This window comes from Strongylocentrotus purpuratus, unplaced genomic scaffold (genome assembly GCF_000002235.5).
Source record: "Strongylocentrotus purpuratus isolate Spur 01 unplaced genomic scaffold, Spur_5.0 spur5_scaffold_9, whole genome shotgun sequence".
Classification (NCBI taxonomy): Eukaryota; Metazoa; Echinodermata; class Echinoidea; order Camarodonta; family Strongylocentrotidae; genus Strongylocentrotus; species Strongylocentrotus purpuratus.
Genome location: NW_022145615.1, coordinates 7,001,677 through 7,024,890, shown reverse-complemented (window position 1 = coordinate 7,024,890; position 23,214 = coordinate 7,001,677). Strand labels below are relative to the sequence as shown.

The window sequence follows — 23,214 nt, the reverse complement described above, 5'->3', positions numbered from 1 at the left end:
CTGCTCGTTTCATTGCAGTTATTTTCATATGATGTGTTACATTCGCCGCGGGTGTTCACCGTCCTGTCGATGCAAGGTCTTTGCAAACCCTAACCTGTAGAAATTACACATTACAAGTCGTCATAAGGCTGGACCACTGGGTGCCAGAGCGGGATAATTAAGTTTGTAGTTCAGTAATGTTAGATGTGTCTTCAAACGCGTACACAGGGGGGGGGGGGGGATTAAACCCCTCCTTTGGTATTTTTCTGTGTGTAAACCCCCCTAAACCCCCCTTTTTTATATAAAAAAATATTCCCATGGCTGACCTAAAAAAGCTGACCTTACCCCCCCCCCAACGGAGCAAAATGTCAAATTTTCAAATTTCGAGACAAAAAAAAAAAAAAAGTGTCCTCTTACCCCCCCCCCACCCCCCCCCCCCCCCCCTGCTTATTCAGTGGTCGGCTGAGTCGTTGCGATTTTTTTTGGGACAAAAAAGAAAAGAAAAAAAGTGACCTCTTACCCCCCCCCCCCCCCCCCCCCCCGGCTTCTTCAGCGGCTGGCTGAGTCGTTGCGAAATTTTCGGCCCGATTTATAAATGTTAACCCCCCCCCCCCCCCCCCCCCCCCCCTTGAAAAAAATCCTGCGTACGCGCCTGTGTGTCTTGATCAATGGACCGCTATTAACATTAACGTAATCAACAATTATAATGCTACATTACGTAAAAGTGTCGTAAAATTTCAGAGGAAATATTCCAATAAGTGATTTATACAATGTAAGTTATCAGGCGAATCGTCTACCGAAACACCACTTAAAAGTGTCAACAAAGCCGTGTGTGTGTGTGTGTGTTGAGCCGGGAGAGGGGGGGGGGGGGAATAATAATAATAATATATTGGGTTCTTGTATAGCGCTCATGTCAGTCAGATTTGAGACTCCTGGCGCTCCCGATCACTGTAAGAACTTTTTAAATGTGGGTATCTATTTTTTTTATTTAATAAAAAAAAAATATTCCCATGGCTGACCTAAAAAAGCTGACCTTACCCCCCCCCCCCCCAACGGAGCAAAATGTCAAATTTTCAAATTTCGAGACCAAAAAAAAAAAAAAGTGACCTCTTACCCCCCCCCCCCCCCCCCCCGGCTTATTCAACGGCTGGCTGAGTCGTTGCGAAATTTTCGGCCCGATTTATAAATGTTAACCCCCCCCCCCCCCCCTTGAAAAAAAATCCTGCGTACGCGCCTGTGTGTCTTGATCATTGGATCGCTATTAACATTAGCGTAATCAATAATTATAATGCTACAATACGTAAAAGTGTCGTAAAATTCAGAGGAAATATCTCAATAAGTGATTTATACAATGTAAGTTATCAGGCGAATCGTCTACCGAAACACCACTTAAAAGTGTCAACAAAGCCGGTGTGTGTGTGTGTTAAGCCGGGAGAGGGGGGGGGGGGGGGGTAATAATAATAATATATTGGGTTCTTGTATAGCGCTCATGTCAGTCAGATTTGACCCTCCTGGCGCTCCCGATCACTGTAAGCACTTTTTAAATGTGGGTATCTATTTAGAAATTTCCATGCAATATAGAGTAACAAAATCTCCCGAATTTTTGTGTGTCTGGGGAAGAGGGGGGGGGGGGGGGTGCTGGGTGACAAATGCCAAGATGACCTCCCACATTTTGATTTCTCGTGGGAATATAATCCTATTCACCTTTCATTAAAACAGTCGTCCGCTGCCGGGTAGCAAACTACATCAAACCATATTCTGTAAAATTAATATCATACTTGAAAAATATTGTCCTTGTAACTAAAAGTGCTCTGAATACGATAAGCCCCCGTTATGCTATTAGGCTTTTAACGTTGGCGATTGATGTTAGAATTGACACTTGCTCCCTCGATATACCGACACAAGTTAATACGTTAAAAAGGCTATAGAATGAGACTTTAATAACGATACGACCAAAACATACTGCAAAATACAAATGTAGATGACTCTACAAAAAATACCAATCATTAGGTATACCAAAAAATTATGATGATCTCGGTAACGTTTGGGACAAAATAATGCTATAATATAAAATAAAAACATAAAATATATAAGAACATAATTATAACAACTAACATAATTATTTAACATGGCCACGTTGCACAGCGATATTCTTAAGTTCACTCTCATAGCGCAATGATATCATAATGATATTATATGATATATGAAAAATATATGTTGCAGTTGTGTACGAAGAAATACATCATTAGTCCACATTTTATGAACCAGCAGTCGATCATCCCCGTCATGTTCATATCGCAAACCGTACTACCGTATATCATTTCCAATTTCATCATGTTCATTGTATTGTCTTCCATTCACACCCGAGAAGAAGGGGGTCGTTAAATGCTGACATTAAAATCAAGGGCAAATTATACGAGACAATTAATTGCCCTGAGTGCTACAGAAACTCACGGGCAATCAAATACCTTTTAAAGCGAATCACATTTCTAGGTTGATTGATGTATTCTGGCTGTGAGTTATTCATTTAAGTGGTACATAATGGCGATGTGTTCATGTTTAAAACATGGTTTAATGTCAATATATTTATGTTTCGTCGTAGTCCTGATAGTGTATTCCCAGACTGGGATCTACTTTCACATGGCTTCATTTCTTTTCCGTTGTTGGCTGCGCCCATCAAATTTTAAAAATGCATAAACCATGATAACCCAGTAATTGAAATAAATGTTACTTAGCACCATTCATGCTGCATTCACCTTTCTTGTTGTATACAACTTTCACATGGCGTATCGAAGGCCGCGCGCCAGTCCATGACGCAATCATACGTCAGGCATGCGCCTTTCATGTTGCATTCACCTTTTTGGTTCTATACCACTTTCGCATCGCGTGTCAAAGGCCGCGTCAGTCAATGACGCAGGCAGGCATCATGTGCAACAGGCATTATCGTACATAATTATTAGGTGGTTGCCCAACTTAACTATCCATCATTAATTTTATCTCAATTCCCCCCATCTCTCCTTGCTATCTAGCCACCCTCTCTGTTTAATGTTTATTAATCTCCTTTCGTCTCTCCCTCGCTCACTCTTTCACTTATCTCTCTCTCTCTCTCTCTCTACCTCCTGTCTCTCTGTCTGTCTGTCTGTCTCTCCCTCTCTCTCTCTCTCTCTCTCTCTCTCATTCGCTCACTCTTCACTTATCTCCATATTACTCTCTCTCTTTCTCTTTCTCACTCCTTCTCTCTCTCTCTCTCTCTCTCTTTCTCACTCCTTCTCTCTCTCTCTCTCTCTCTCTCTCTCTAACTCTCTAACTCTGTCCATCTATTTACACGGTTTGCCCTTCTTAAAGGTCTTCTCTCTTTTTTAAAAATCTTTAAACCACTTCTTTGTCCATGCAGAGAGCATGTCTCCACACGCTCGAGCGATAATGCGATGGCAGCTCGCCTACACACTCCTCTTCAACCCCAGCCTCCTCGGCACCCGGAAACGTTCACGCCAGATGACCTACAAGGAGATGGAGAAACGCATCCTCAAGGTGGCAACGCTGCTTCCGCACCGCCAACAGGTCCTCAAGCGCTCCCAAGCGGCACTCTCAGGGGAGCAAGTCGGGCTGGTAGGCCTAGGAGCCGCTGTAAGGGTTCGACCCGCTCCAGGGCTTTACACGAAGCACCATGAGGATGACAAGCTGGCCGCCATGCTGCTCAACCGCGAGCTCATGGCAGACCAGTCTGACATCGGAGAGGAAACACAAGCTGAGATCAGCGACGTTGAAGTTGCAGAGGCCGAACTGAAGACCGACTCCAAGGTCATACGAGGTCAGGAGAGTGGCGTTGAGAAAGATGCCAAGTTGAAGAGCGGTATCAAAGACGCTGACATTGTTGTAAACAATGGACATCGTGATTCAAGTAGCACACGAGAAGCAGATGAATTGAAGGAGTTGAAAGACCCATCCGAATTTAAACAAGGTTCGCATACATCTCAAGATACTAATAAGGATTTAAGGAGAGAATCTCCTCACAACGAACGAGCTTCCAATAATAGCATTAAACATGATGGCGTCCATCTTGACGACCCGTCGTCATCGAGCACGGAACATCACGATCACATTGACCCGAAAGGCCACTAACTTGTTGAGAACTATGACATTTCAGAAATGTCAAATCCAAGTTGACGACTTAGCCTTCTTTAGCACGAATTGACACAAGGATATGACATTCGTGAAGACTCTGGTTGCAACTCTGTACTTTTTTCTTTGTGCACCTATAATAGACGTTCTAAGATAGATAGACTGCATCATAGTGCATACACAGATATACTACATGCTCCATTCATTATCATCATCATCGCTATACACACCCAACCCCCTCCCCCGCACGAATATAAATGATGGTCAGTCGTCCCGAATATTGACTGATTTTCGTTTTTTTATTTTAAAGCGCCAAGTGAGTGTGCTTTTGATCAACTCTGATGTCAGGCCAAAAACTTCCCACTTATAGTTTAGTATATAGAAGCGGATAATTATTTTAAACAAATCTGTATGAAGGTGTCATAAGGTCCTAATTTTTCTAGCATCCAAAGATGACACTCCTTTAATCTTGCAGATGTCGCTTTAAGAAATCCAAGAAAATATTCCTTCATAATCCTTTTGAGTCAAAAGGGCGCCTTATAAAAACGTTAGAAGATTATTATGAAACAGTGATCAGTTTGGTATTTGATAACTTGCATCATAATTCGTGGAAGTGTAGTGCACAGTTAAAAATTTAGTGAACATGTTGTTTAAAAGTTTAAACAACTGTTGATTAACGGGTGACCTGATCTAAGAGTTGTTTAAAATGTTAAGCAACTCGAGTTGTTTAAAGTTTAAACACTTAGTTGATCAACATTTTGAACAACTTGTTTAAAATCACAATTTAAACAACTGGTGTTGTTTAAAGACGGTTGTTTAAAACGGAGCTGTTGTTCAGTGGGGGTTGTTTACACCAACTGGGTTGTTTAAAGAAAGTTGTTTAAAAAGGAGCTGTTGTTCAGTGGGGGTTGTTTACACCAACTGGGTTGTTTAAAGAAAGTTGTTTAAAAAGGAGCTGTTGTTAAATAATAATAATAATATTGGATTCTTATATAGCGCACGTATCGACCTTGCAAGGTCCTCAAGGCGCTCCAACATTACCCGGCTATGCTAGGCTGCCATAGGACATTAGTTCCGCGGCGGGACTCGAACCGTGGACCTTGTGATCGACAGTCCGGCGACGTTTCCACTCATCCACGACACGTCTACAGCTTGGTTGGCCATGATTTGAAACAAATCTTTTAGCCAACGCGCACTTTACTGGCACGTGACACATGACGTCATATGTAAACAACACTGTCTAAAAGCTCTCGTATAGTAAATAAAGCAGTCATTAAATTTTAAACAGCGAATGTTTAACAAAATTACTTTCGTTTCGAGCAACATTGTTTACAATTTGTTCAACTGTTGTTTAAGATAGTGTACAACTGTAAGTGAACATCACTTTTTTAAGCAGCGTTTTTACTGTGTGGTCTAATAGATAATTCACCCGACTAAAGATCGCAAGGTGAGTGGTTCGAGTTCTTTGTCAAGACGTTAATCAACATTTGCCACTCTCCACCCAGTTGCTAAATGGGTACCCGGTAGGATGCGAAAGTTAATGTGGTTGGATGAGCAAGTGGCGCTTGTAAAATGGCGACTGGCCGGAATGCTCCCCAGGAGTGGAGAATGTGCATACAATGTGTGCGGGTAAGCCAAAATCGATGACCGGGGTAATATTATGAACTGCACCTAGAAACAAAGTATTAGACGCATCATAAATGTAAGCTATTGTTATTATCATAATCTCATTTGAAGTATTAAAAAAAAAAAATTCTCATTGCTATTGAGACACTATACTGCTAGTAGCGAAAGTGGCTAATTACGCATGCTGGTCATTCTGTCGGTACCCATTTAGTAGAAATTCTATCAGCACTATATCCCTGAAGGATAAAAGTCTTATCCAATCTGTATCGTGAAATAAATTCCAATTTCTATCCTCGAACGGGGCTCGAAATGGATTTATTATACAATTTCTTATGGCGATGTGTAAGCTAGGATAAAAGGCCTGTTGTCAGGTCATCTGCGTGTAAAGATGAAGTGTCGTGTTGGAAATTACAAAGATCTGACCTGAATATGTCATCCAATAAAGTCCTTAATTGTCAATACTTCCTTATACTTTCTTATAAAGCATGTAGACTGTTGAAAACCATATTATCTAACTTGGGGCTCTGTGTTTGTTTTGTATCACTGTAATTGTGTAACACTTTGTTCAAGCTTTGTTGTAGCATTTTGTTTGAAAATGATGTAATTTTAAGAAGTCTTGGAAGACCTGTCGCATAATGTTTTTGTTTTCTTCATTTTGAACATTTGAACACAAGACATGTATGTTATACTACATGCATTATGTTTGTTCTCGTAAATAACATTCTTGTAGAATTTCATGTGTATAAACATTATGAGTGTGCTAATTTATGGTAAATTTGTCCTTATAGTTTATATAGAAAATATTCATAGAAAGTCACAAGTAAATCCCACTGTGTAGCATTCCTTTTGGTAAACCTTGATGTACATAAACATAAATCAAGGTAAACAAAATTCCAAGTTACTTAACGATATCATCAGGATGATTTGGACTTCTATGATACCGTCCTACAAATAATAGTTACCTGTTTATCTTCAGTCTGTCAAAGGCGTCTGGACATAGACAGCAAAACTGTTACGAAAGGTTAATATATACTAATTAGATACTCATTTATAATCTAAATCTTAAGTTATGACATCGTTTTGATTTATCATGATTTCTTTCCTGTGATGACATACACGTATGAATGAAATCTCACTTCTCTTTGTCATTTCCCGATTACGTTCCTTCTCCAGATTTAATACCCCACATAACCCCACTCCCGCCACAGTAAATAGGTCTATGGTGTTAGTTTTAATGTACGCAAGGAGGTCTACTAGTCTTGTGATTGCAAATGTGAAATGAACTTGGCTGGTAGGTTTCAAAATAAGTTATAATGTAGTAAGAAAGATAATTGCGTATTATTGAACCACCAAAATAATATCACATGCACTAAAATTGAATGTCAGTGGAAGAAAAAACACAACATTTAGTCCAACGTTACTGTTGTCTTGCAAAGATTAATCTTTTTCATTTGATATTGCTACTTCAATTAAGGAATAAACAGAGTCAAGTGCTCACAAATGGAAGGTAAAGGCTATTGCAGCGGTCTTGTCAAAAAAAATCCTGCTTCCTCAAATCCCGGGAAGCCGATTAATCGTGCAAGTTTATATTGTGTATATTTACCGTTATCAAACACTCGGTTAAAAGTCATGTTGTATAGTAAATATCACCATAATCATTAAAAGGCAATTAACCGCGTCTTTTTGATGTATTTTGAAAACTCACAATGTCGAGCACATCCTGTGAATAGGAGACCCAGAAATCGAAAGGAAACGTCCGGGAGTACGCCGGGTTAGCATTATTTTCACCTTTTATTTCCTCTGACTCCGCGTTAGAACAAAAATATCTTCAACAGTTTAGAATTATGATATCTCGCTCTTCATTTTTACGAATTTCCGTAAGAGCCTACCAATACCAAACACGCTTTAAATACCCACAGTTGAGAATATATATACTTATGTACGGTTAGGGCATTTGCATTCTATTCTGGTATCATCAAACCAATATTCCATATATTTTATTAATGTACACAAATATTGAATTTAAGAGCCTTCCTGCATTTAGATGGCAAAAGCAAATACGGTCAAGGCCAGGAGGGGGGTGAAACTAATATCATTCTACATAGAGTAAACTTCTTTTGGATTACAGAAAACGTTTGATGAGAGACCATCCGACCACTTAACCACTTCCAAACGACAGACTCGCTAGGTCTTTTATTTGGTTTTTAAACACGGCGGGAGAATCCGGGGAAAATGTAATTATGCATGGAAGCAAAATGGTGACTAGTGTCACATTTTAAGTATACAGTGTAAATGTTATTGCTTCTTCAAAGCATTAACATGCGATGCATTCCTCTCTGCTGTCGTGACGTTGGATTGGGGTTGCGAGTTGGAATTCAAGAATATACTCAATTTGATGATTTGACTCTTCTATTATTTACGTGTACAAGAGCTTGTATATACTAACATCATAAATATTATATAAGCCAGTTGAAAGGCGGGCATGACATGGGAACCATTATAGAAACGACATATTATGTCCCGCGCAGAATATTGATTTGACTGAAAATCATTACTATATTATTTGACTTGATTTTACTGACTGACAACATTTGCATGCTATTAAAGGGTGCTTCAGAAGAGGAATTTTTAAAGAGAATTTCTCATAGAAATACCTTCATATCCAAGAGAGAAAAAGAAAGAGAGAAGGAGATAGAGGGGGAAGGGGATAGAGAGAGAGAAAAAAGAGAAAAAGAGGGAAGAGGGATGAACAGACAGGTAGTTGACAAATAAGAAAATATTGTGTACATGTGCGTGTGTGTGAAGTGAGAGAGAGAGAGAGGAAGAGAGAGAGGAAGGGAGAGAGGGAGCGAGAGAGATACAGAACAAGGTGTTAGATGGATGAAGTAAAAGAAAGTAAAACTTGCGGAATAGAGTTAAAAGTAAAGGCTCTCAAAAAGGTTAAAAGAATTAATGATGTCGTAAACGCACAAATGTATCGCATGTTCTAAATAATTTAATTCGTGGTTATCAATGTTTATTATTAGCAAGATTTATGTTGCTATTACTCATTCCTTATCTGGTTTCCTATGGAGGGAGGGAGGATATAATGTTGTACCATGAACTTCTGTTTGACTTTCACTTTCGTTTAGGTACGCACATTTTTAATTATCTTGATCCTTTTGAACCTATCAGCACATTTTACAAACCGAGGTGTTTTTTTGTTTTTTTGTTCTCGTTTGAAAGTTTTTGGCTTATTTCCCGGCATTCTTATTGCTACCCTTATCAGAATTGTTCAAACAACCTCCCTTTGTGAAATTTGTATCGATGAATTAAGAACAGAAAAGGAAAGAGTCAAAGTAGTACAAAAACATAAACAAGATTATATTGAGGGTTCGAGGCCGACTTTCATTTGACTTTTCAGATAATAGACAGCATAACCTTTGATTTTAGCTTGCACAAAGTTTACTTTTAAAATACAAAATGTATCTATTCCATTGTTTAGGGGTATGTCATTGAACAATACGTCACATAAATTACCCAATAGTATACAGGGCATATAGTACACGATTGTAGTTTGAATGGGAAATTAAGTTATTGACATTGCATTTGACAGATGAAAAAAATCATACCTTATTAAATTGCTCGTCTATACGGATTAGTAATTCGACAAATGAAACAAACGAACATGCCTACATTTCGATATTGCATTTGACATAAAAAAGAATGATCTATTTGATGTGAAGAAAAAAATAAATGTCATTACTCTAATCGATCAGATTCGATAACGATACTAAAATTCCGATACGTGATTAATTTTCCATAATTAGTCTGAAACTAAATAAAGGAATTTGTCATGAGTAGTTTTGATGAATTTCAAAATCATATGCCTTTTGAGATGTTGTTTCTATAAGTAAACCTCAAAGTAGTAGAGGCAGTTTCTAATGTGCATTAATGGGGAAATAAGAAACTGTCTGGCGGACTCAAGACAGTTGATTATCAATTTGGTCATAGGCTAACTACCTGCATCCAGGCGCGTACGCAGGATTTTTTCAAGGGGGGGGGGGGGGTTAACATTTTTAAATCGGGCCGAAAATTTCGCATCGACTCAGCTAGCCGCTGAATAAGTGGGGGGGGGGGGGGGGGTAAGAGGACACTTTTTTTTTTTTTTGTTGGTCCCAAAAAAATCGCAACGACTCAGCCGGCCGCTGAATAAGCGGGGGAGGGGGGGGGGAGGGAGCAAAATTTGACATTTTGCTCCGATGGGGGGGGGGTAAGGTCGCCTTTTTTAGGTCAGCCATGGGAATAATTTTTTTTAAATTTTTATTATTATTAAAAAAAAAAAAACCTAAAGGGGGGGGGGTTTAGGGGGGTTTATACACATAAAAACACCCCCCCCCCCCTGCGTACGCGCCTGCCTGCATCTATAGAAAACCCCAATCTACCAAACACATGCTTAACATCCTTATAACATGATACAAAGATTTGAACTGGAGCAAAAAAAACATTGACACCAAATAGCTTTGTCTTTGATTATTCAAGTTACGAATTATCTACCGCTTCTTGCATAATATACGTTTACGGTTCTTGCATACTAAAATGATAAAGTGTGATACCTGCAACATACACATGTATATGTTTAGTCATTCAAAATTTTACCTTACATCCGGGATTCAAGGAATAAGTTAGGTAATACATACATGCATACCATATGAGTCAAAAAAGTTTACACTCGGAAAATTGTCATTTATTTTAGAAGTCAGCTATATGAACGAAAGGATATCATACATGTTTTGAAAGAGTGTTATATCCCGAATCATTTGGTATCATTTTTGTGTGGTTTGTGTTCACGCTTGGATGAACAGGAGGCATCGTTTGTGAGAGTGTAAAAATCGACTTGCGCAAAAGTATTAAAGTGAGAGGTTGAATTGAATATATCAAAGGAGATGCATTGCATCTCATTTGTGACACACACACATACACACGCAGAAATGATCTTTAATATTTGATATTTGATATGTGTGGCATGATTAATTTTGTTAGGAATGTTATTTGGATCTGCAAAGACCGAATTAATACCCAAATCCCATTTGTTTTATTCAAACATCACATTAAAAACTTTGGCGCAAGTCGATTTTTGCACTCTCTTAAACAATGTCGCCTGTTCATCCAAGCGTGAACACATGATTATTTGGGATAGAACACTCTTTCATAAGATGTATAATAATTTACTGTTCATAAATGGTTTTTAAAACAATGATCAATTTTCTAGGTTTTAACTCTTTTGATGTATACCAATATATATATATATATATATTGGTATACATTGATAGTAACTCTATAATTTTTTTTATTTTCACTGTAGGAGTTCCCGAGTATAGATTAGTTGGATCGTCAGCATCGGCTAATATGGTAATTTTACATCCATGTTATAAACAAATGTTATCTGGAATATAATATTCCCTCCTCATGTATATATTCGTGACATTCCTCTAGAAGTCTAGATCGTATTTAGACGTTCGAGTATCACAAAATATATACAAGAAGCACACCCTGTATATACAATTGCGTCCTGCATTTTGTGCTCAGACAGGTTAACAAAAACTGTTCAATTTTTTTTTTACTTTAAAGACATGAGGATTTTTTAGTCTTTAAAGACTAAGTATTCAGCAAATTCCACGTTTTAACGGTCTTAAAAAGACTGGAGACTGTGAAGCCTTCATTTTTCATAACAAAATAGCCCATTCCAATTGTTCTTTCAAATATGCAAAGGCTGTCAACCCTCAGATCTTCATTGCAGAATATTCATGTACGAACTTAAAAAGCTGAAAGTTACCTTTTCCCCAGTAACGCTCTCAAAAATGCAGAAGGTTCAGGTATTCTATTCCAGTCACAACGCAGGATGATTCTAAAGATGACGCGAAAATGAGGATGGTTGAACCCATAGATGATGGGGTTGAGAATACTCGAAGCGGTCACGAGGACACCCAAGTAGACCAGCACTTTCCCGCTGTTCGGAATCGACACCGCGATCGCGTATGGAATAATAGACACGAAGAACCCGCAGACGACGTAGAAAAGATTTCGCGTAATTTGTACCTCTCTGCGCGTGGGTAATTTCGCGCCCTTTGCCGTGTCTTCCGCTATCACGTTGCCGTTCATTTCAGTGACACTCATTTCATTAAAGCTCTCCCTGGTCGCCTGCGTGTTCGAAAGCTCGGTTGATGACATGCTTGGAACAACACGGCAGGTGTTTCCACCATGTGATGTAAACTTGGGTGACGGACATCGTTCGAAGAACATCTTTTGTTGCAGGAATCGATAGATCAATCCATAGCAGACGGTGATGACGATAAAACAGGTTAACTGGATGATAGCGGCTCCGAACTCGTAGATGAGAGCGTAATCGTGATTACCGTCCATGAGGCAGAGCTTGTATTTATTGGTATAGCCAATCCGCCCGTAGCCGATGGCCTGGGGAAACACCATGGTCAACAACGGGAACAACCAGGAAAAGGACACCATGAGGATCACGTTACGACGCGAGAAGATTCGTTCGTACCGGCGACGTTCGGACGTGATGATGACGTAACGGTTAACGGCGATCTGCGCCAGGGTAATGACGCTGGCGATGGCGGAGCTGATAGCGACGCCGCCAACGATGTTGCAGAGGGCATACGGTAGCATCCACCCTGTCCTGCTCAAGACACCACTGATCTGAAACGGTAGGACTAAGCACGTGACGAAATCCGTGACACTAAGACTAACCACGAAGGCGTTGGTCGAAGTTTGGAGTTTTCGTGAAACGGTGACCGCCATCAAAACAAGACCGTTGCCGATGATCCCGACGACGAAGATGAATGCCAACAGACAGGCGACGGCGATACGCTGGTTGTAGTCGGTAAACTCGAACACTGGCGTGGCGGTCGGCTCCATGTTGATCACATCAGAGACACCAACTGCGTCCATCTCATGTGTAAGGTGCGACTCCATCATGAAATGAAACGATCCAAGCTGAACAAACTATTTATATACGGTAATCGGTTCATACACGCAGATGTATTTACTAACCGAACTGGGAGGTTATGTGAGGTGTAGCAGCGCTATAAATAGCATGGTCCGAAATTGAAAAACATTTCTAAATACGGTTCGCAATATGAAATAACATCGGAGTCAAATCCAGTGGTATATACTATTCAAAGTTTCATTTTCGCTATACCTACTCGATGCAATAAAAGCCACTTAAACATGAAAATTAAAGCAATATGTCTGTTTGATACATGATCCCGGCCGTGATCTCGAAATATATATTGATCTTTGCCAGCGCTTTACATGTATATTGCCGCATCTATCACGGAGTTCAAGTCTCCTCCGCATCTGTCAACGTTGAATTCCTCTCTACAAATAAGGCTCAGCTAAAAGACATCAAATTGATTGCCAATATGTTCAAATCAAGAGTTATTTCATAAATCCTCGTTCTTATCCTTTCCAAACTAATTCAACGGTTCTATTGGCTTAAAATGAGCTACTTCACAAAACGAGATGCCCATTGAACTAAACGTTAGTTTCACAATGGCCACTGTTTAACATTTAAAAGTGCATGACCTCTGCAAAAGGTAAAGTGCCTTACCTGTCCTTTTTTCTAATTCATCAATACACTGCAGATTCTTAACAAATTCCGTGTTAGAAAGTAACTGTCACCGGAACCTCCACTGATAACGAGCAATAAAGTGGAAATGAGCGACCATTCAAGAAAAGAATCCCAAAAGAACTTTACGTTACGGAAAATAAAATGTTTCAACATGAACAGATGACATCTCCACATTACTCCTAAGAATAATCAGGCGATTAATGGCTAATGGCATCAATCTAGAATGGTTGCTCGCGAAAAATCTGTCCTCCAATATTGTTTAGACATCTGAAAAGGCAATTCTTTAAAGGCAACCTCAGTCGTAATAATGTCGATGTCTTGAAAAATGCATGTTTAGTTGTTCAACGTCGTACCGGACAAGCGCTTGACATGTTGGCAGTCAAGTTATTAATGGAGACCAAGTTTGAGCGCTTAATTGATCGTTAGTTAGACATATTGAAGAAAAATGCGGTCATCATTGACGAAAACAATTAGTTTAATTGCAAGCCACTGTTTGCCAAGTGCCTGATTTCTTGTGGCGGTATTCCGAAACATCAAAAATTGAAGACAGCCAACGGAACATTCTACAAGAAATTCGAACATGGGCGATTCATTACCTCTCTCACTACGATCTTGATGCAAAAAAGGCCGGGAGTATCTTTCTTAAAAGTCGTCGTTATCCCTCCTTTTGACTTCTTGACAACCACTTCAATTCCAAGACACGCTTGAGTCAACAGAGTGGGTTATTGGCTCTAATAAACCTTACAAGCATCCACACAGTAGAGATTTTCATTACGAAATGACTTCCCTCTTTAATAAGTGCCCTGCTTGTTGACTACGTTTTGGCATAATTATTGAAATCGGTAGCGTGCACGCGACAAACGATCTCGGGCGGCTTATGAATTTGTTCGTCTTTCTGTGATGATATTGCGCGCCAAATTTTTTGGGTGGTTGGTTGAATAAGCGTCATCAGGAAATGATGTTGGCGGTCATCGTGATTAGATGATTGCCATAAATTTATCTCTGTCTGTTGGCCTTGTCCACTGTCTCCTCTTCTTATTATTATGGCGACTAATTACTTTCGTTTATTGGGAGCAATGGTGATTTTTAAAAATCAAATCAAAATAATATTCCTTATGGATGGATTCTTTTTGTACAAATAAATAAATACATAAATTCTTTTTTCCCAACTTTTTATTCATCGGATACTCCTCTACTTGAGATAGAGAGAGAGAGAGAGAGAGGGGGGGGGGGGGGGGGGGGAGGGGGAGGGAGAGTGAGAGAGAAAGAGAGAGAAAGAGTGGGAATTTTCAGAAATATTCTAGTGTTTTTTTAGTGAAATTTCCACTCAAAACGAAATTGCTTTCGTTTATGCCATCTTTCGGCTAAAACGAAAACGAAAACATTTTTTTTTTTGTCGCGACCTGAAAACATACACTAAATGTACCAGAAGTCCTAAAAATATATCCAGACACAACTTATATCCTAACTTGTACATGAAAAATTAATTATCAGTTTAAATGCAATAGGACGGTACACATCTCTGCCAAGGCAGGTCCAAAACAAGTAGGCATAGTGTAGGCCTTTATTGTTTACCCCTTTATTTAAAAGAGGAATAATCGTAGGAATCAGCTAGTTACATTCGATTTTTTTTTAGTCGGGGCGTACCTGCAATGTCGGTTGCTTGAACAATATATATCGTAATATCCTACACATGATGAAATTAGATAAACGCAAAGTAAAGGAAACCGTTATTAATATAGCGCTTAGAGACTTCGGTGGTAAGCGCTTTATAAGCACCGTTTATTATTATTATTATTATATTGTTGATAATTGAGCACAGGTGACAAATTTCAATTGAACGGACGTGGCCGAGGGACATGTATGGTCAAGATTAAATTGAATTGGAAACATATTTTAATTTTTATTATCATAAATTCTGTATAATCAGGATCAGAATCAGGCACGTTTACATAGAAGTGATTTCTAGGTGGATTGTTGGTAGATTGTGTTTAAATTAAAATGACATTCTGCTGTTAATACGCGTGCTCTTTGATCGCACCTCATTAAGATCAGCGAAAAGCAATTTTTAAAAATCATAACCGGAAGTGGAGGGGTGAGGTGGGGGCGATGGGAGTGGTGGGGTCCACTGTGTAAACACACTCTGTAGTCCTATTTTGTGAACAATCGTGATATTTCAAAATCGTTAGTGTTCTAATTTGCATCAGTATCAAGGCGCCTAACAGTGTCAACAAAGGACTGTAAACCGGAAGGAATTGCCTGTACCAACCTTTTCCACCTCCTGTCGGGTGAAGTCCACTTCAGGCAGTTGATGACGTCAGCAATTAGCACACACAAATATATCAAAAACAGAGGTTTGGGGGGAAACCGATATCACTCGCCACCTGGCGAGGCTTGGCCATGAATTGCAACTGATTGAGTGCAATTTCATTTCATCCTGTCTATAGATTCGCAAGATGACCACATATTCGATAAAGGAAGTAATAGAGTATAAAGACAGTGAGAGAGGGAAGGAGATATAGCGAGAGATGATTATCCTAATTTATATCTCCGCCGTTATGACAGTTTGAAGGCGGGATTTCATTTCGTGTGACAGATTGAGAAGGGAATTCATTTAGACGATGCCGCTCGTTTTAATTGCGCTTCCCGAAGACGAATATTTCCGATAGAAATATATTATTTCCTCTTTCCTATTTCTAAATACTGTCACAGCCCCTAAAATATTATTTTCAATGGGGAAGGAGGGGGGGGGGGTATAACTAATGTGAATTCAAAGCGTTTTTACGATCTAAAGATAATTCATTCAAAAAATACCAATGAGGCTGTTTATTAAGTAATATAAAGATAGAATGAAAACGAATGAGTGAATCAATGGATAAATAAATACACAAGTAAATAAAGAAATAAAAGGGATAAATAGATAAATACGTAGATTAAAACTAAATAAATGAATGACCTTTTTGATAATAAGCAGATGTTGGCTACACTTTTCGTTTACGGAACGCACCCATCCTGCCTACGGAGAAAACAAACTGAACGTAATGGAAGCCAACTGAAACGTTTCAATCTTTTTTAAAGGCAGTTTAAGGTAGATGACTAGGCCTATGGCCCTCTGGACGCCAATAGATCTGAATCCAATTAAAGATTGTTAAAGGGGAAGTCCACCCTGAAATTAAGTTAGTTTTAATAGGAGTAGAAAAATGAGAGAAACAAGTCAGTGAAAGTTTGAGCAAATTCCGATTAAAAATAAGGAAGTTAGGATTTTTGGAGTTGTGATCAATCAAACACAAATTGTCAACTCTATGACGTATCATGCGAGCTCAACTTCCATTTGCTCAGTACTAAAAAAATCTAAAATTTTCATTTTCCCTCAAGAAAAATTTCAACCATACATGCACCCTAAATATAATAATTGCAAATATGTTTCTATACTCCCCCTGTAAGGAACAAATATGTATTCCGTCATCAATAACGAAGAAAACTTGATTTTATGGAATATTATGCACAAAGCAAATGAAGGAGAGCTCGTATAATAAGTCACAGAGTTGCCAATTTGTATTTGATTGATCACAACTTCAATAATTCATAACTTTCTTATTTTCATTCAGAATTTGCTCAAACTCTCACTCACCTGATTTTCTTATTATTCTGCCTCTATCGAAACAAACTTATTTTGGGGGTGGACTTTCCCTTTAAATAGCAAGGAGAATGACGAATGCCGTGCACGCTGAGGATGCTGATTGACCACACGAAGGTCTGAGAATGAGAGAGTAGCCATAAGGCATCATCGGTCTATTTTTGTGGTCGCAGACCGCTCACCTCAAAAGTAGGGCAAGGTTAAGATCACGTCTTATTTATAGAAATTTCATAAAAGATTACATAAAGTTTGATTAAAGAACTGTTTTTCAACAAATAGGATAGATTACTACTACGAGGTAAGAGAAGTGTGCTACAACTAAATATCGGTTGTGGTCAATTATTACGGGGCTGCAGAATTTTGAAGTCACTGCTATGTGATCGGGGGGAGGGGGATAGGGGGAGAGAAAAAGGGGAGAGAGAGAGAGAGAGAGAGATGGGGGGGGGGGGGTGAGAGGGAGAGAGATGGACGGGGGATGGACCCACACGATTAAATCCCAGAATTACCTTGAAAATGTGATCCTGTGTTCTTGTCCCTTGTATTGTCGCCCCTCCCCTCCCCCTCCAGGCTCCCCCTATCGACTCCACCTCTGTTCGAACCATTAATTTTCTACAAAGTATCTTCCAGATATATATATTTCTGGCTCCTTGTCGTGTTGACAATTATTATTTAACAGTAAAACGACAGAATTCCCCCCTACAATGATGAATGAAGATATTGTTGATGGGCAGACGGCCTTGGTGTGCTGTATCCTATATATTAGCGAGGTCCGTAGGGGACTTTATGCCTATTGAACCAATTAGAGAAATAAGGTCACTGATTAATAATTTCCCTCCTGATAAAATACTTTATATACCTCACTTAAGAAATCCAGCCATCTGATTGGTCGAATTGCATTCATAAACTTCAACTGTTCCTGTAAAATTCCCGGTAACCATGCATAAAACATTTAATATTTTTAATAACCATGGTTATTAAAAAAATAGGTCAGCCTCCATGGTTACCCCATAGGTTTACATGTTAAAAAATGGTTTGAGCGATCGAGGATACCGTATGTGTGCGAAGGATTGGTCGGTAATTTCAATACAATTGAATCTCGATCGATCTTACCGACAATTTTATCTTGCATTGTTGACATGAAGACGAAAATAAACTTCCAAAAACAAAAAAACAACATCTGCCGATAGATCTTGATCTAAGTTCGTGCCAATATGCATTGCAAAAGTAAAAGAAGGGTGCTTTTGCGAAGCATTCATCACGCCGAAGCCGGTTTCAATTCATTTTAATGTATATATTGTACAAAACTGCCACGCATGTGAACAGCGCGCGATGGCCGAGTGGTGTAAGGCGTTGGTTTAATATACATCACTCATTGTACGCAAGGGTTCGACTCTCACCTTCGACAAAAAAAAAAAAAAAAAATTTTTTTATTTTTTAGTCTATTTTTTTTCGGCATATAAAAGTATTAATGACTGCTTTAATATTCGAGAAATAGTTGTTTTCATACGCTCTCGGGAAGGTTACAATTGGGCTATTCCCCTCGGCAAGCCTCGGGGAATAGCACAATTCTAACCTTCCCTTGAGCGTAATAAAACAACTATTTCTCTCAAAGCAGTCATTAATACTATAATATTTTGAATACTCGGCCTTTGAAAGATGTGATATTTAATTGCAACAGAGAGAGGGACAACTATCCTAGGGGGTAGTTGTCTGGGGGTAGTTGTCTGGGGGGTAGTTGTCCGGGGGTAGCTGTCCTAGGGGTAGTAGTCCTAGGGGGTTGTTGCCTTAGGGATATTCGTCCTAGGGGGTAATTGACTGGGGGTGGTTATCCGGGGTGGATGTCCAGGGGGTAGGTGTCCAGATAAGATTATTTAAAATAATGTACATAAATTATAGTCGTAAAGAAATGCCAACGATTTAAAAAAATCTATTTGGGCACATGAAGCGATAATAGTTTTCTTCTTTAGCCTAGGCATTGAATAATATTATGCACAATCGGATAACTTTTATTATAAGTCTAAGATGATTAATCACCATAGCACTTTTAAGGTCATGACCTTTTTTTGGATTGTCATCCTCAAGGTCAAACCCATCCCATCCACATCTACGCCAGAAGGCAGGCGATTATTTTTTTCTTCATAATGGGTGGGGGCTTCAACATCATACAAAATGCATTTTAAGATTGCATAAGTGCCGCGCCGGGAGCTTGAACTCACAAAATTCGTGTACGGGTGTCTACCGTCTCTAACGAAACAAAAATACGTGCAGGGGGCACCCGGATTTGAACCGGGGACCTCTCGATCTGCAGTCGAATGCTCTACCACTGAGCTATACCCCCTTTGCTGTAAAAACGAGAGCACCGGTTACACATAACTAATACAATAGCAACACACAAGTTGCTATGTCAGACATGCTGTAGCATCACCAGGAAGACAAAGGCTATGATGATGTATTGTAACATCAAATAATTTCAGTTTTTAAGCTCATTCTTGATTTTAAAAATACAAAATAATGTAAATATTCTTAACATTGCATAATTTAAATCTGAATCGTCAACGTTCACACCTAAATATATACTGACGGTGTCTGGAACATTGACAAATATTAAATTTGATCTGCTTTGATCCGTAACCTGCATGGGCTTTGACTTTTTGCCCCACGCCCTGACCGAATCCCTAGGTTGAAAAAAAACCTGAGATAAACTAAGTAAGGCAAATGCTCTGGAAAAAGCTTATGGCAAATCGTCACAATAAATATAATCCATTCGAATCTCTATACCACCAACACAAACAAACACCAAACTATTGTTCTTTATTAAACTTTTCAATCGAAAGTTGTGTCGTGTATCTAGTGTCTGACAAAGCTAGAATGGCTACCACACTCATTTCCCTCTCTTATTATGCCTTCTGAAAATTCCTTTTCCTCTCAATACAATAACTTTCACCTGCCTAATTATTCAAATCATCCCGCTTCGCGGGATCGTGGCGTTTCGCCACTCCTATTACGTAATCATTAAAAGGATCCGCATATACCACATTTTCCTGCTATACGTTGTACCGCAGGAAAATACAATTCATGACAATATTGTACAAGAAAAAAGGTGACAAGGGGGCACCCGGATTTGAACCGGGGACCTCTCGATCTGCAGTCGAATGCTCTACCACTGAGCTATACCCCCTTCGCTGTCACCTCACGATCATCATCAACTCAATATTGTATGTCTTTATAAAGGAATAGGACCTATATTTTTCATGTTTAACAGGAGCATACATATTGATTGTGAGAAAGTGCAGCTGTTCTTGGACAAGCGTTGCGCTAGATGACTCAAAAGCGTACCACAGCCTTACCAGACATAGGTTGAATAATCATGATGTAAAGTGAATTACAAGTAATGTAAATGAAATAGTAACAATTGAATCTGGAGAGAAATATGCATACAAGGAAATACATTAAATAAACAGAAAACTTTGATAATCGTCATCTTTATATAGGGCAAAGGCTTATACATGCAATATATTTAAATGTAAAAAGAGAGTTAATTCGCCAAGTTTCATTTCATGACATCTTTGGGTTGCTGCCCTCATGTTAAAACTATTCTATCAATTTGGAGTTCATGGGCAGCAAAAAATATTTCTTTCTATAACGGGGGGAGGGGGCAGGGTCATACAAAAATCCATATTCGAAAGCTTAGGCTGTTAGGCGTTAGGATTAGGCAAAATGCCGCGTCTCGATCATCCTTGGTATATCATGACGAGTGTTTAAACCATATGACATTCATGACGATTGTACAAGAAAAAAAAAGGTGACAAGGGGGCACCCGGATTTGAACCGGGGACCTCTCGATCTGCAGTCGAATGCTCTACCACTGAGCTATACCCCCGTTGCTATGTTCACGAGTTCACCAGCAACTTCATCAATACCGTCTGTTTTCACAAAGGTATATTTTCCATGTTTAACAGGAGCATAAATATTGATTGAGAGGAAGTGTTCTTGAACAAAGGTGGCGCTAGATAACTCAAAAAGCTTACCAGATAAATCATTGTTCGACAAGTTTCATTTTTAGGAAAAAGAAATGTAAAACGTGTATAAAATGTTTGATGTCATGACGTCTTTGTGTTGCTGCTCTCATGTTAAAACTATTCTCCACATTTCGACTTGGTAGGCCAGCCCAAAATTTCTTTTTAAGATGGGGTTAAGGGGCGGGGGTCAAACAAAAAAATCTACATTCGAAAGCGCTGTCAGGCGTTAGGATTAAGCGAAATGCCGTGTCTCGATCAACCTTCGTATATCAAGACGAGTATTTAAACCATATGACATTCATAACAATGTACAAGAAAAAAGGTGACAAGGGGGCACCCGGATTTTAACCGGGGACCTCTCGATCTGCAGTCGAATGCTCTACCACTGAGCTATACCCCCTTCGTTATATGCCACTCTGTCAGTTAGTTCATGATCAACTTGATCACTAATAGTAGGCCTACTGTAAACCTTAATTATAAGGAACAGGAAATTTACATTTTGAGAAAGGAAATCCCGGGCTTATACGGTCAGGTATTTATTATCGTCATCTTTAGATGTTTAAAATACAATAGTTTAAAATACAAGTGCTTTCTTAAAGCTCTTTTTTTCAAAGAAATTGTAAAAATCAAATGCACTTTTTATATTTCTCAAAAAAGTGGTAATTCTGAAATTGTAGGTCTGTGCTTATACTCTTTTGTTCATTGTTCTCTTTTCGTCTGTATAATAGTCTCAAGCTGCAAATTAGTCAATTTGATGCTTTTTTAATGCCTTTTTTCGGGAGGGGGATGCAGGAGGGACTGGAATGATGGTTGTTTTAATTGAATCAGGTACAATTACGTCATTTTACATACGCCTGTCCGGGATGTATCATCAACGAATGGTTATTTCTCGTCAATATCTTGACTAGGTTCGAATATCCACAGTCCCCTATACCGTCATAATCACTCAGGAATTAAACAATATTCAATGTCAAAGAAGTGGAGAAAATAATTGATGTGTTGTAATTTCCAGCAAATATTCCATAGTTCACCCTTGATAAATATTGTTTGTGTTTTGTATAATATATTTGTAAATATTATGTATAAAATGTAAATATTGTAAGAAAAAAATCCTCATGGAAGAGGCACAGAGAAAAAAAATCCGTCATAATGTCATTGTGTTTCATAATTATCTTCGTATCGAACTTTGATTTTTTTTTCATGCTCTTATCGAGAGAGGAGAGCAAAACAATCTTCTCTTTACAGTCTTGAGACTACAAGAATCCAGAAGAATAAAGGGACAAACACATGAGCTTTTTTGTCATTCTCAACCCAATTTTTATTTCGTATTCAGAGATGACAAACAAAATCATACGATTTCGTAAAGCAGCTGCTCGAGGAGCATTTGGGCGATGGTATAATTATCCACGCCGTCGTCATCCACTTCGGAGAATGACAAGTCCATTTTGCTACTGTTGGTCTCTTCGAAGAGATCCCACGTGAAGTCCGATAGTTCAGAAACTGTAGTAAAACTCGACATATCGTCATCATCGTCGCTCTCATCGAATAGCGAAGACCAGTCAGAGAGCGAACTCATGCTGTCGTCATCATAACCGTCGTCGTCAGACACGGCTGAAGGAACGACCAAGTGCGATTTGGTGTCGATGTTGCAATCCGCATCAACTTTGGGAATATTGAAGTTGGATGCTCCACTTGCAAGGTGGAACTGCAAGATTAAAGAAGGGGAAAAGAGTGAAGAGAAGAATTATTATGCTTCAGAACGAACTGCTTAATTTCCAGTAAAAATAGCAAAGAGAACTTGAAAGTCCATTCTAGTCTGGAATAATTTTTTTTAAAAACACTACAATTTGCAGTGTATTCTGTCTATTATTTATACTACTAGACGTGGCATTGATTCTTGAAACAATTTCAGAAGAGGATTCGACTTTCGGTTTTGTTCGAAACGATTTACTTGACTGATTGATTGATTATTATTCGACAAGCTTCCAACATACAACAATATACAATAATAACAGATCAAAAATAAGTCAGCTTGAACAGGACAACCCATGAAAGCTCGAGAGCTTATTTCCAGTGGGGTCCCTTACAGACATGTATAACAATTAATAAGTCAAAATAGTAATATTTACAGACAGATAAGAAAAAAAAAGAATTACTTATTAAAGATAATAATAATAATAATAACAACATTAAACTGATGA

The 23,214-nt window shown here is 38.9% G+C and overlaps 2 protein-coding genes and 4 non-coding genes across 8 annotated transcripts in view; 1 reads left to right on the top strand and 5 right to left on the bottom strand.

Moving 5' to 3' along the window:
• LOC100890188 (stimulated by retinoic acid gene 6 protein-like) overlaps nt 1–4,716 on the top strand; it is a 20,529-nt gene extending 15,813 nt beyond the window's left edge. For all 3 annotated transcript variants that reach the window (XM_030977152.1, XM_030977151.1, XM_030977150.1), the window contains one exon: nt 3,374–4,716. In XM_030977152.1, the coding sequence (XP_030833012.1) occupies nt 3,374–4,101 (728 nt within the window). In that variant the 3' untranslated portion in view covers nt 4,102–4,716. The remainder of the gene's footprint in view (nt 1–3,373) is intronic.
• Nucleotides 4,717–11,538: 6,822 nt separating this feature from the next.
• Nucleotides 11,539–13,521, bottom strand: LOC577004 (G-protein coupled receptor moody-like). The gene has a single exon (XM_777263.2). It carries the CDS (start codon nt 12,700–12,702, stop codon nt 11,539–11,541), a length of 1,164 nt encoding a protein of 387 aa, XP_782356.2. The 5' UTR covers nt 12,703–13,521.
• Nucleotides 13,522–19,260: 5,739 nt separating this feature from the next.
• Nucleotides 19,261–19,332, bottom strand: TRNAC-GCA. The gene has a single exon. It is a non-coding gene; the product is annotated as a tRNA-Cys (tRNA).
• A 768-nt stretch (nt 19,333–20,100) lies between these two features.
• Nucleotides 20,101–20,172, bottom strand: TRNAC-GCA. The gene has a single exon. It is a non-coding gene; the product is annotated as a tRNA-Cys (tRNA).
• A 630-nt stretch (nt 20,173–20,802) lies between these two features.
• Nucleotides 20,803–20,874, bottom strand: TRNAC-GCA. The gene has a single exon. It is a non-coding gene; the product is annotated as a tRNA-Cys (tRNA).
• Nucleotides 20,875–21,341: 467 nt separating this feature from the next.
• TRNAC-GCA lies at nt 21,342–21,413 on the bottom strand. The gene has a single exon. It is a non-coding gene; the product is annotated as a tRNA-Cys (tRNA).
• Between the last annotated feature and the right edge of the window lie 1,801 nt (nt 21,414–23,214).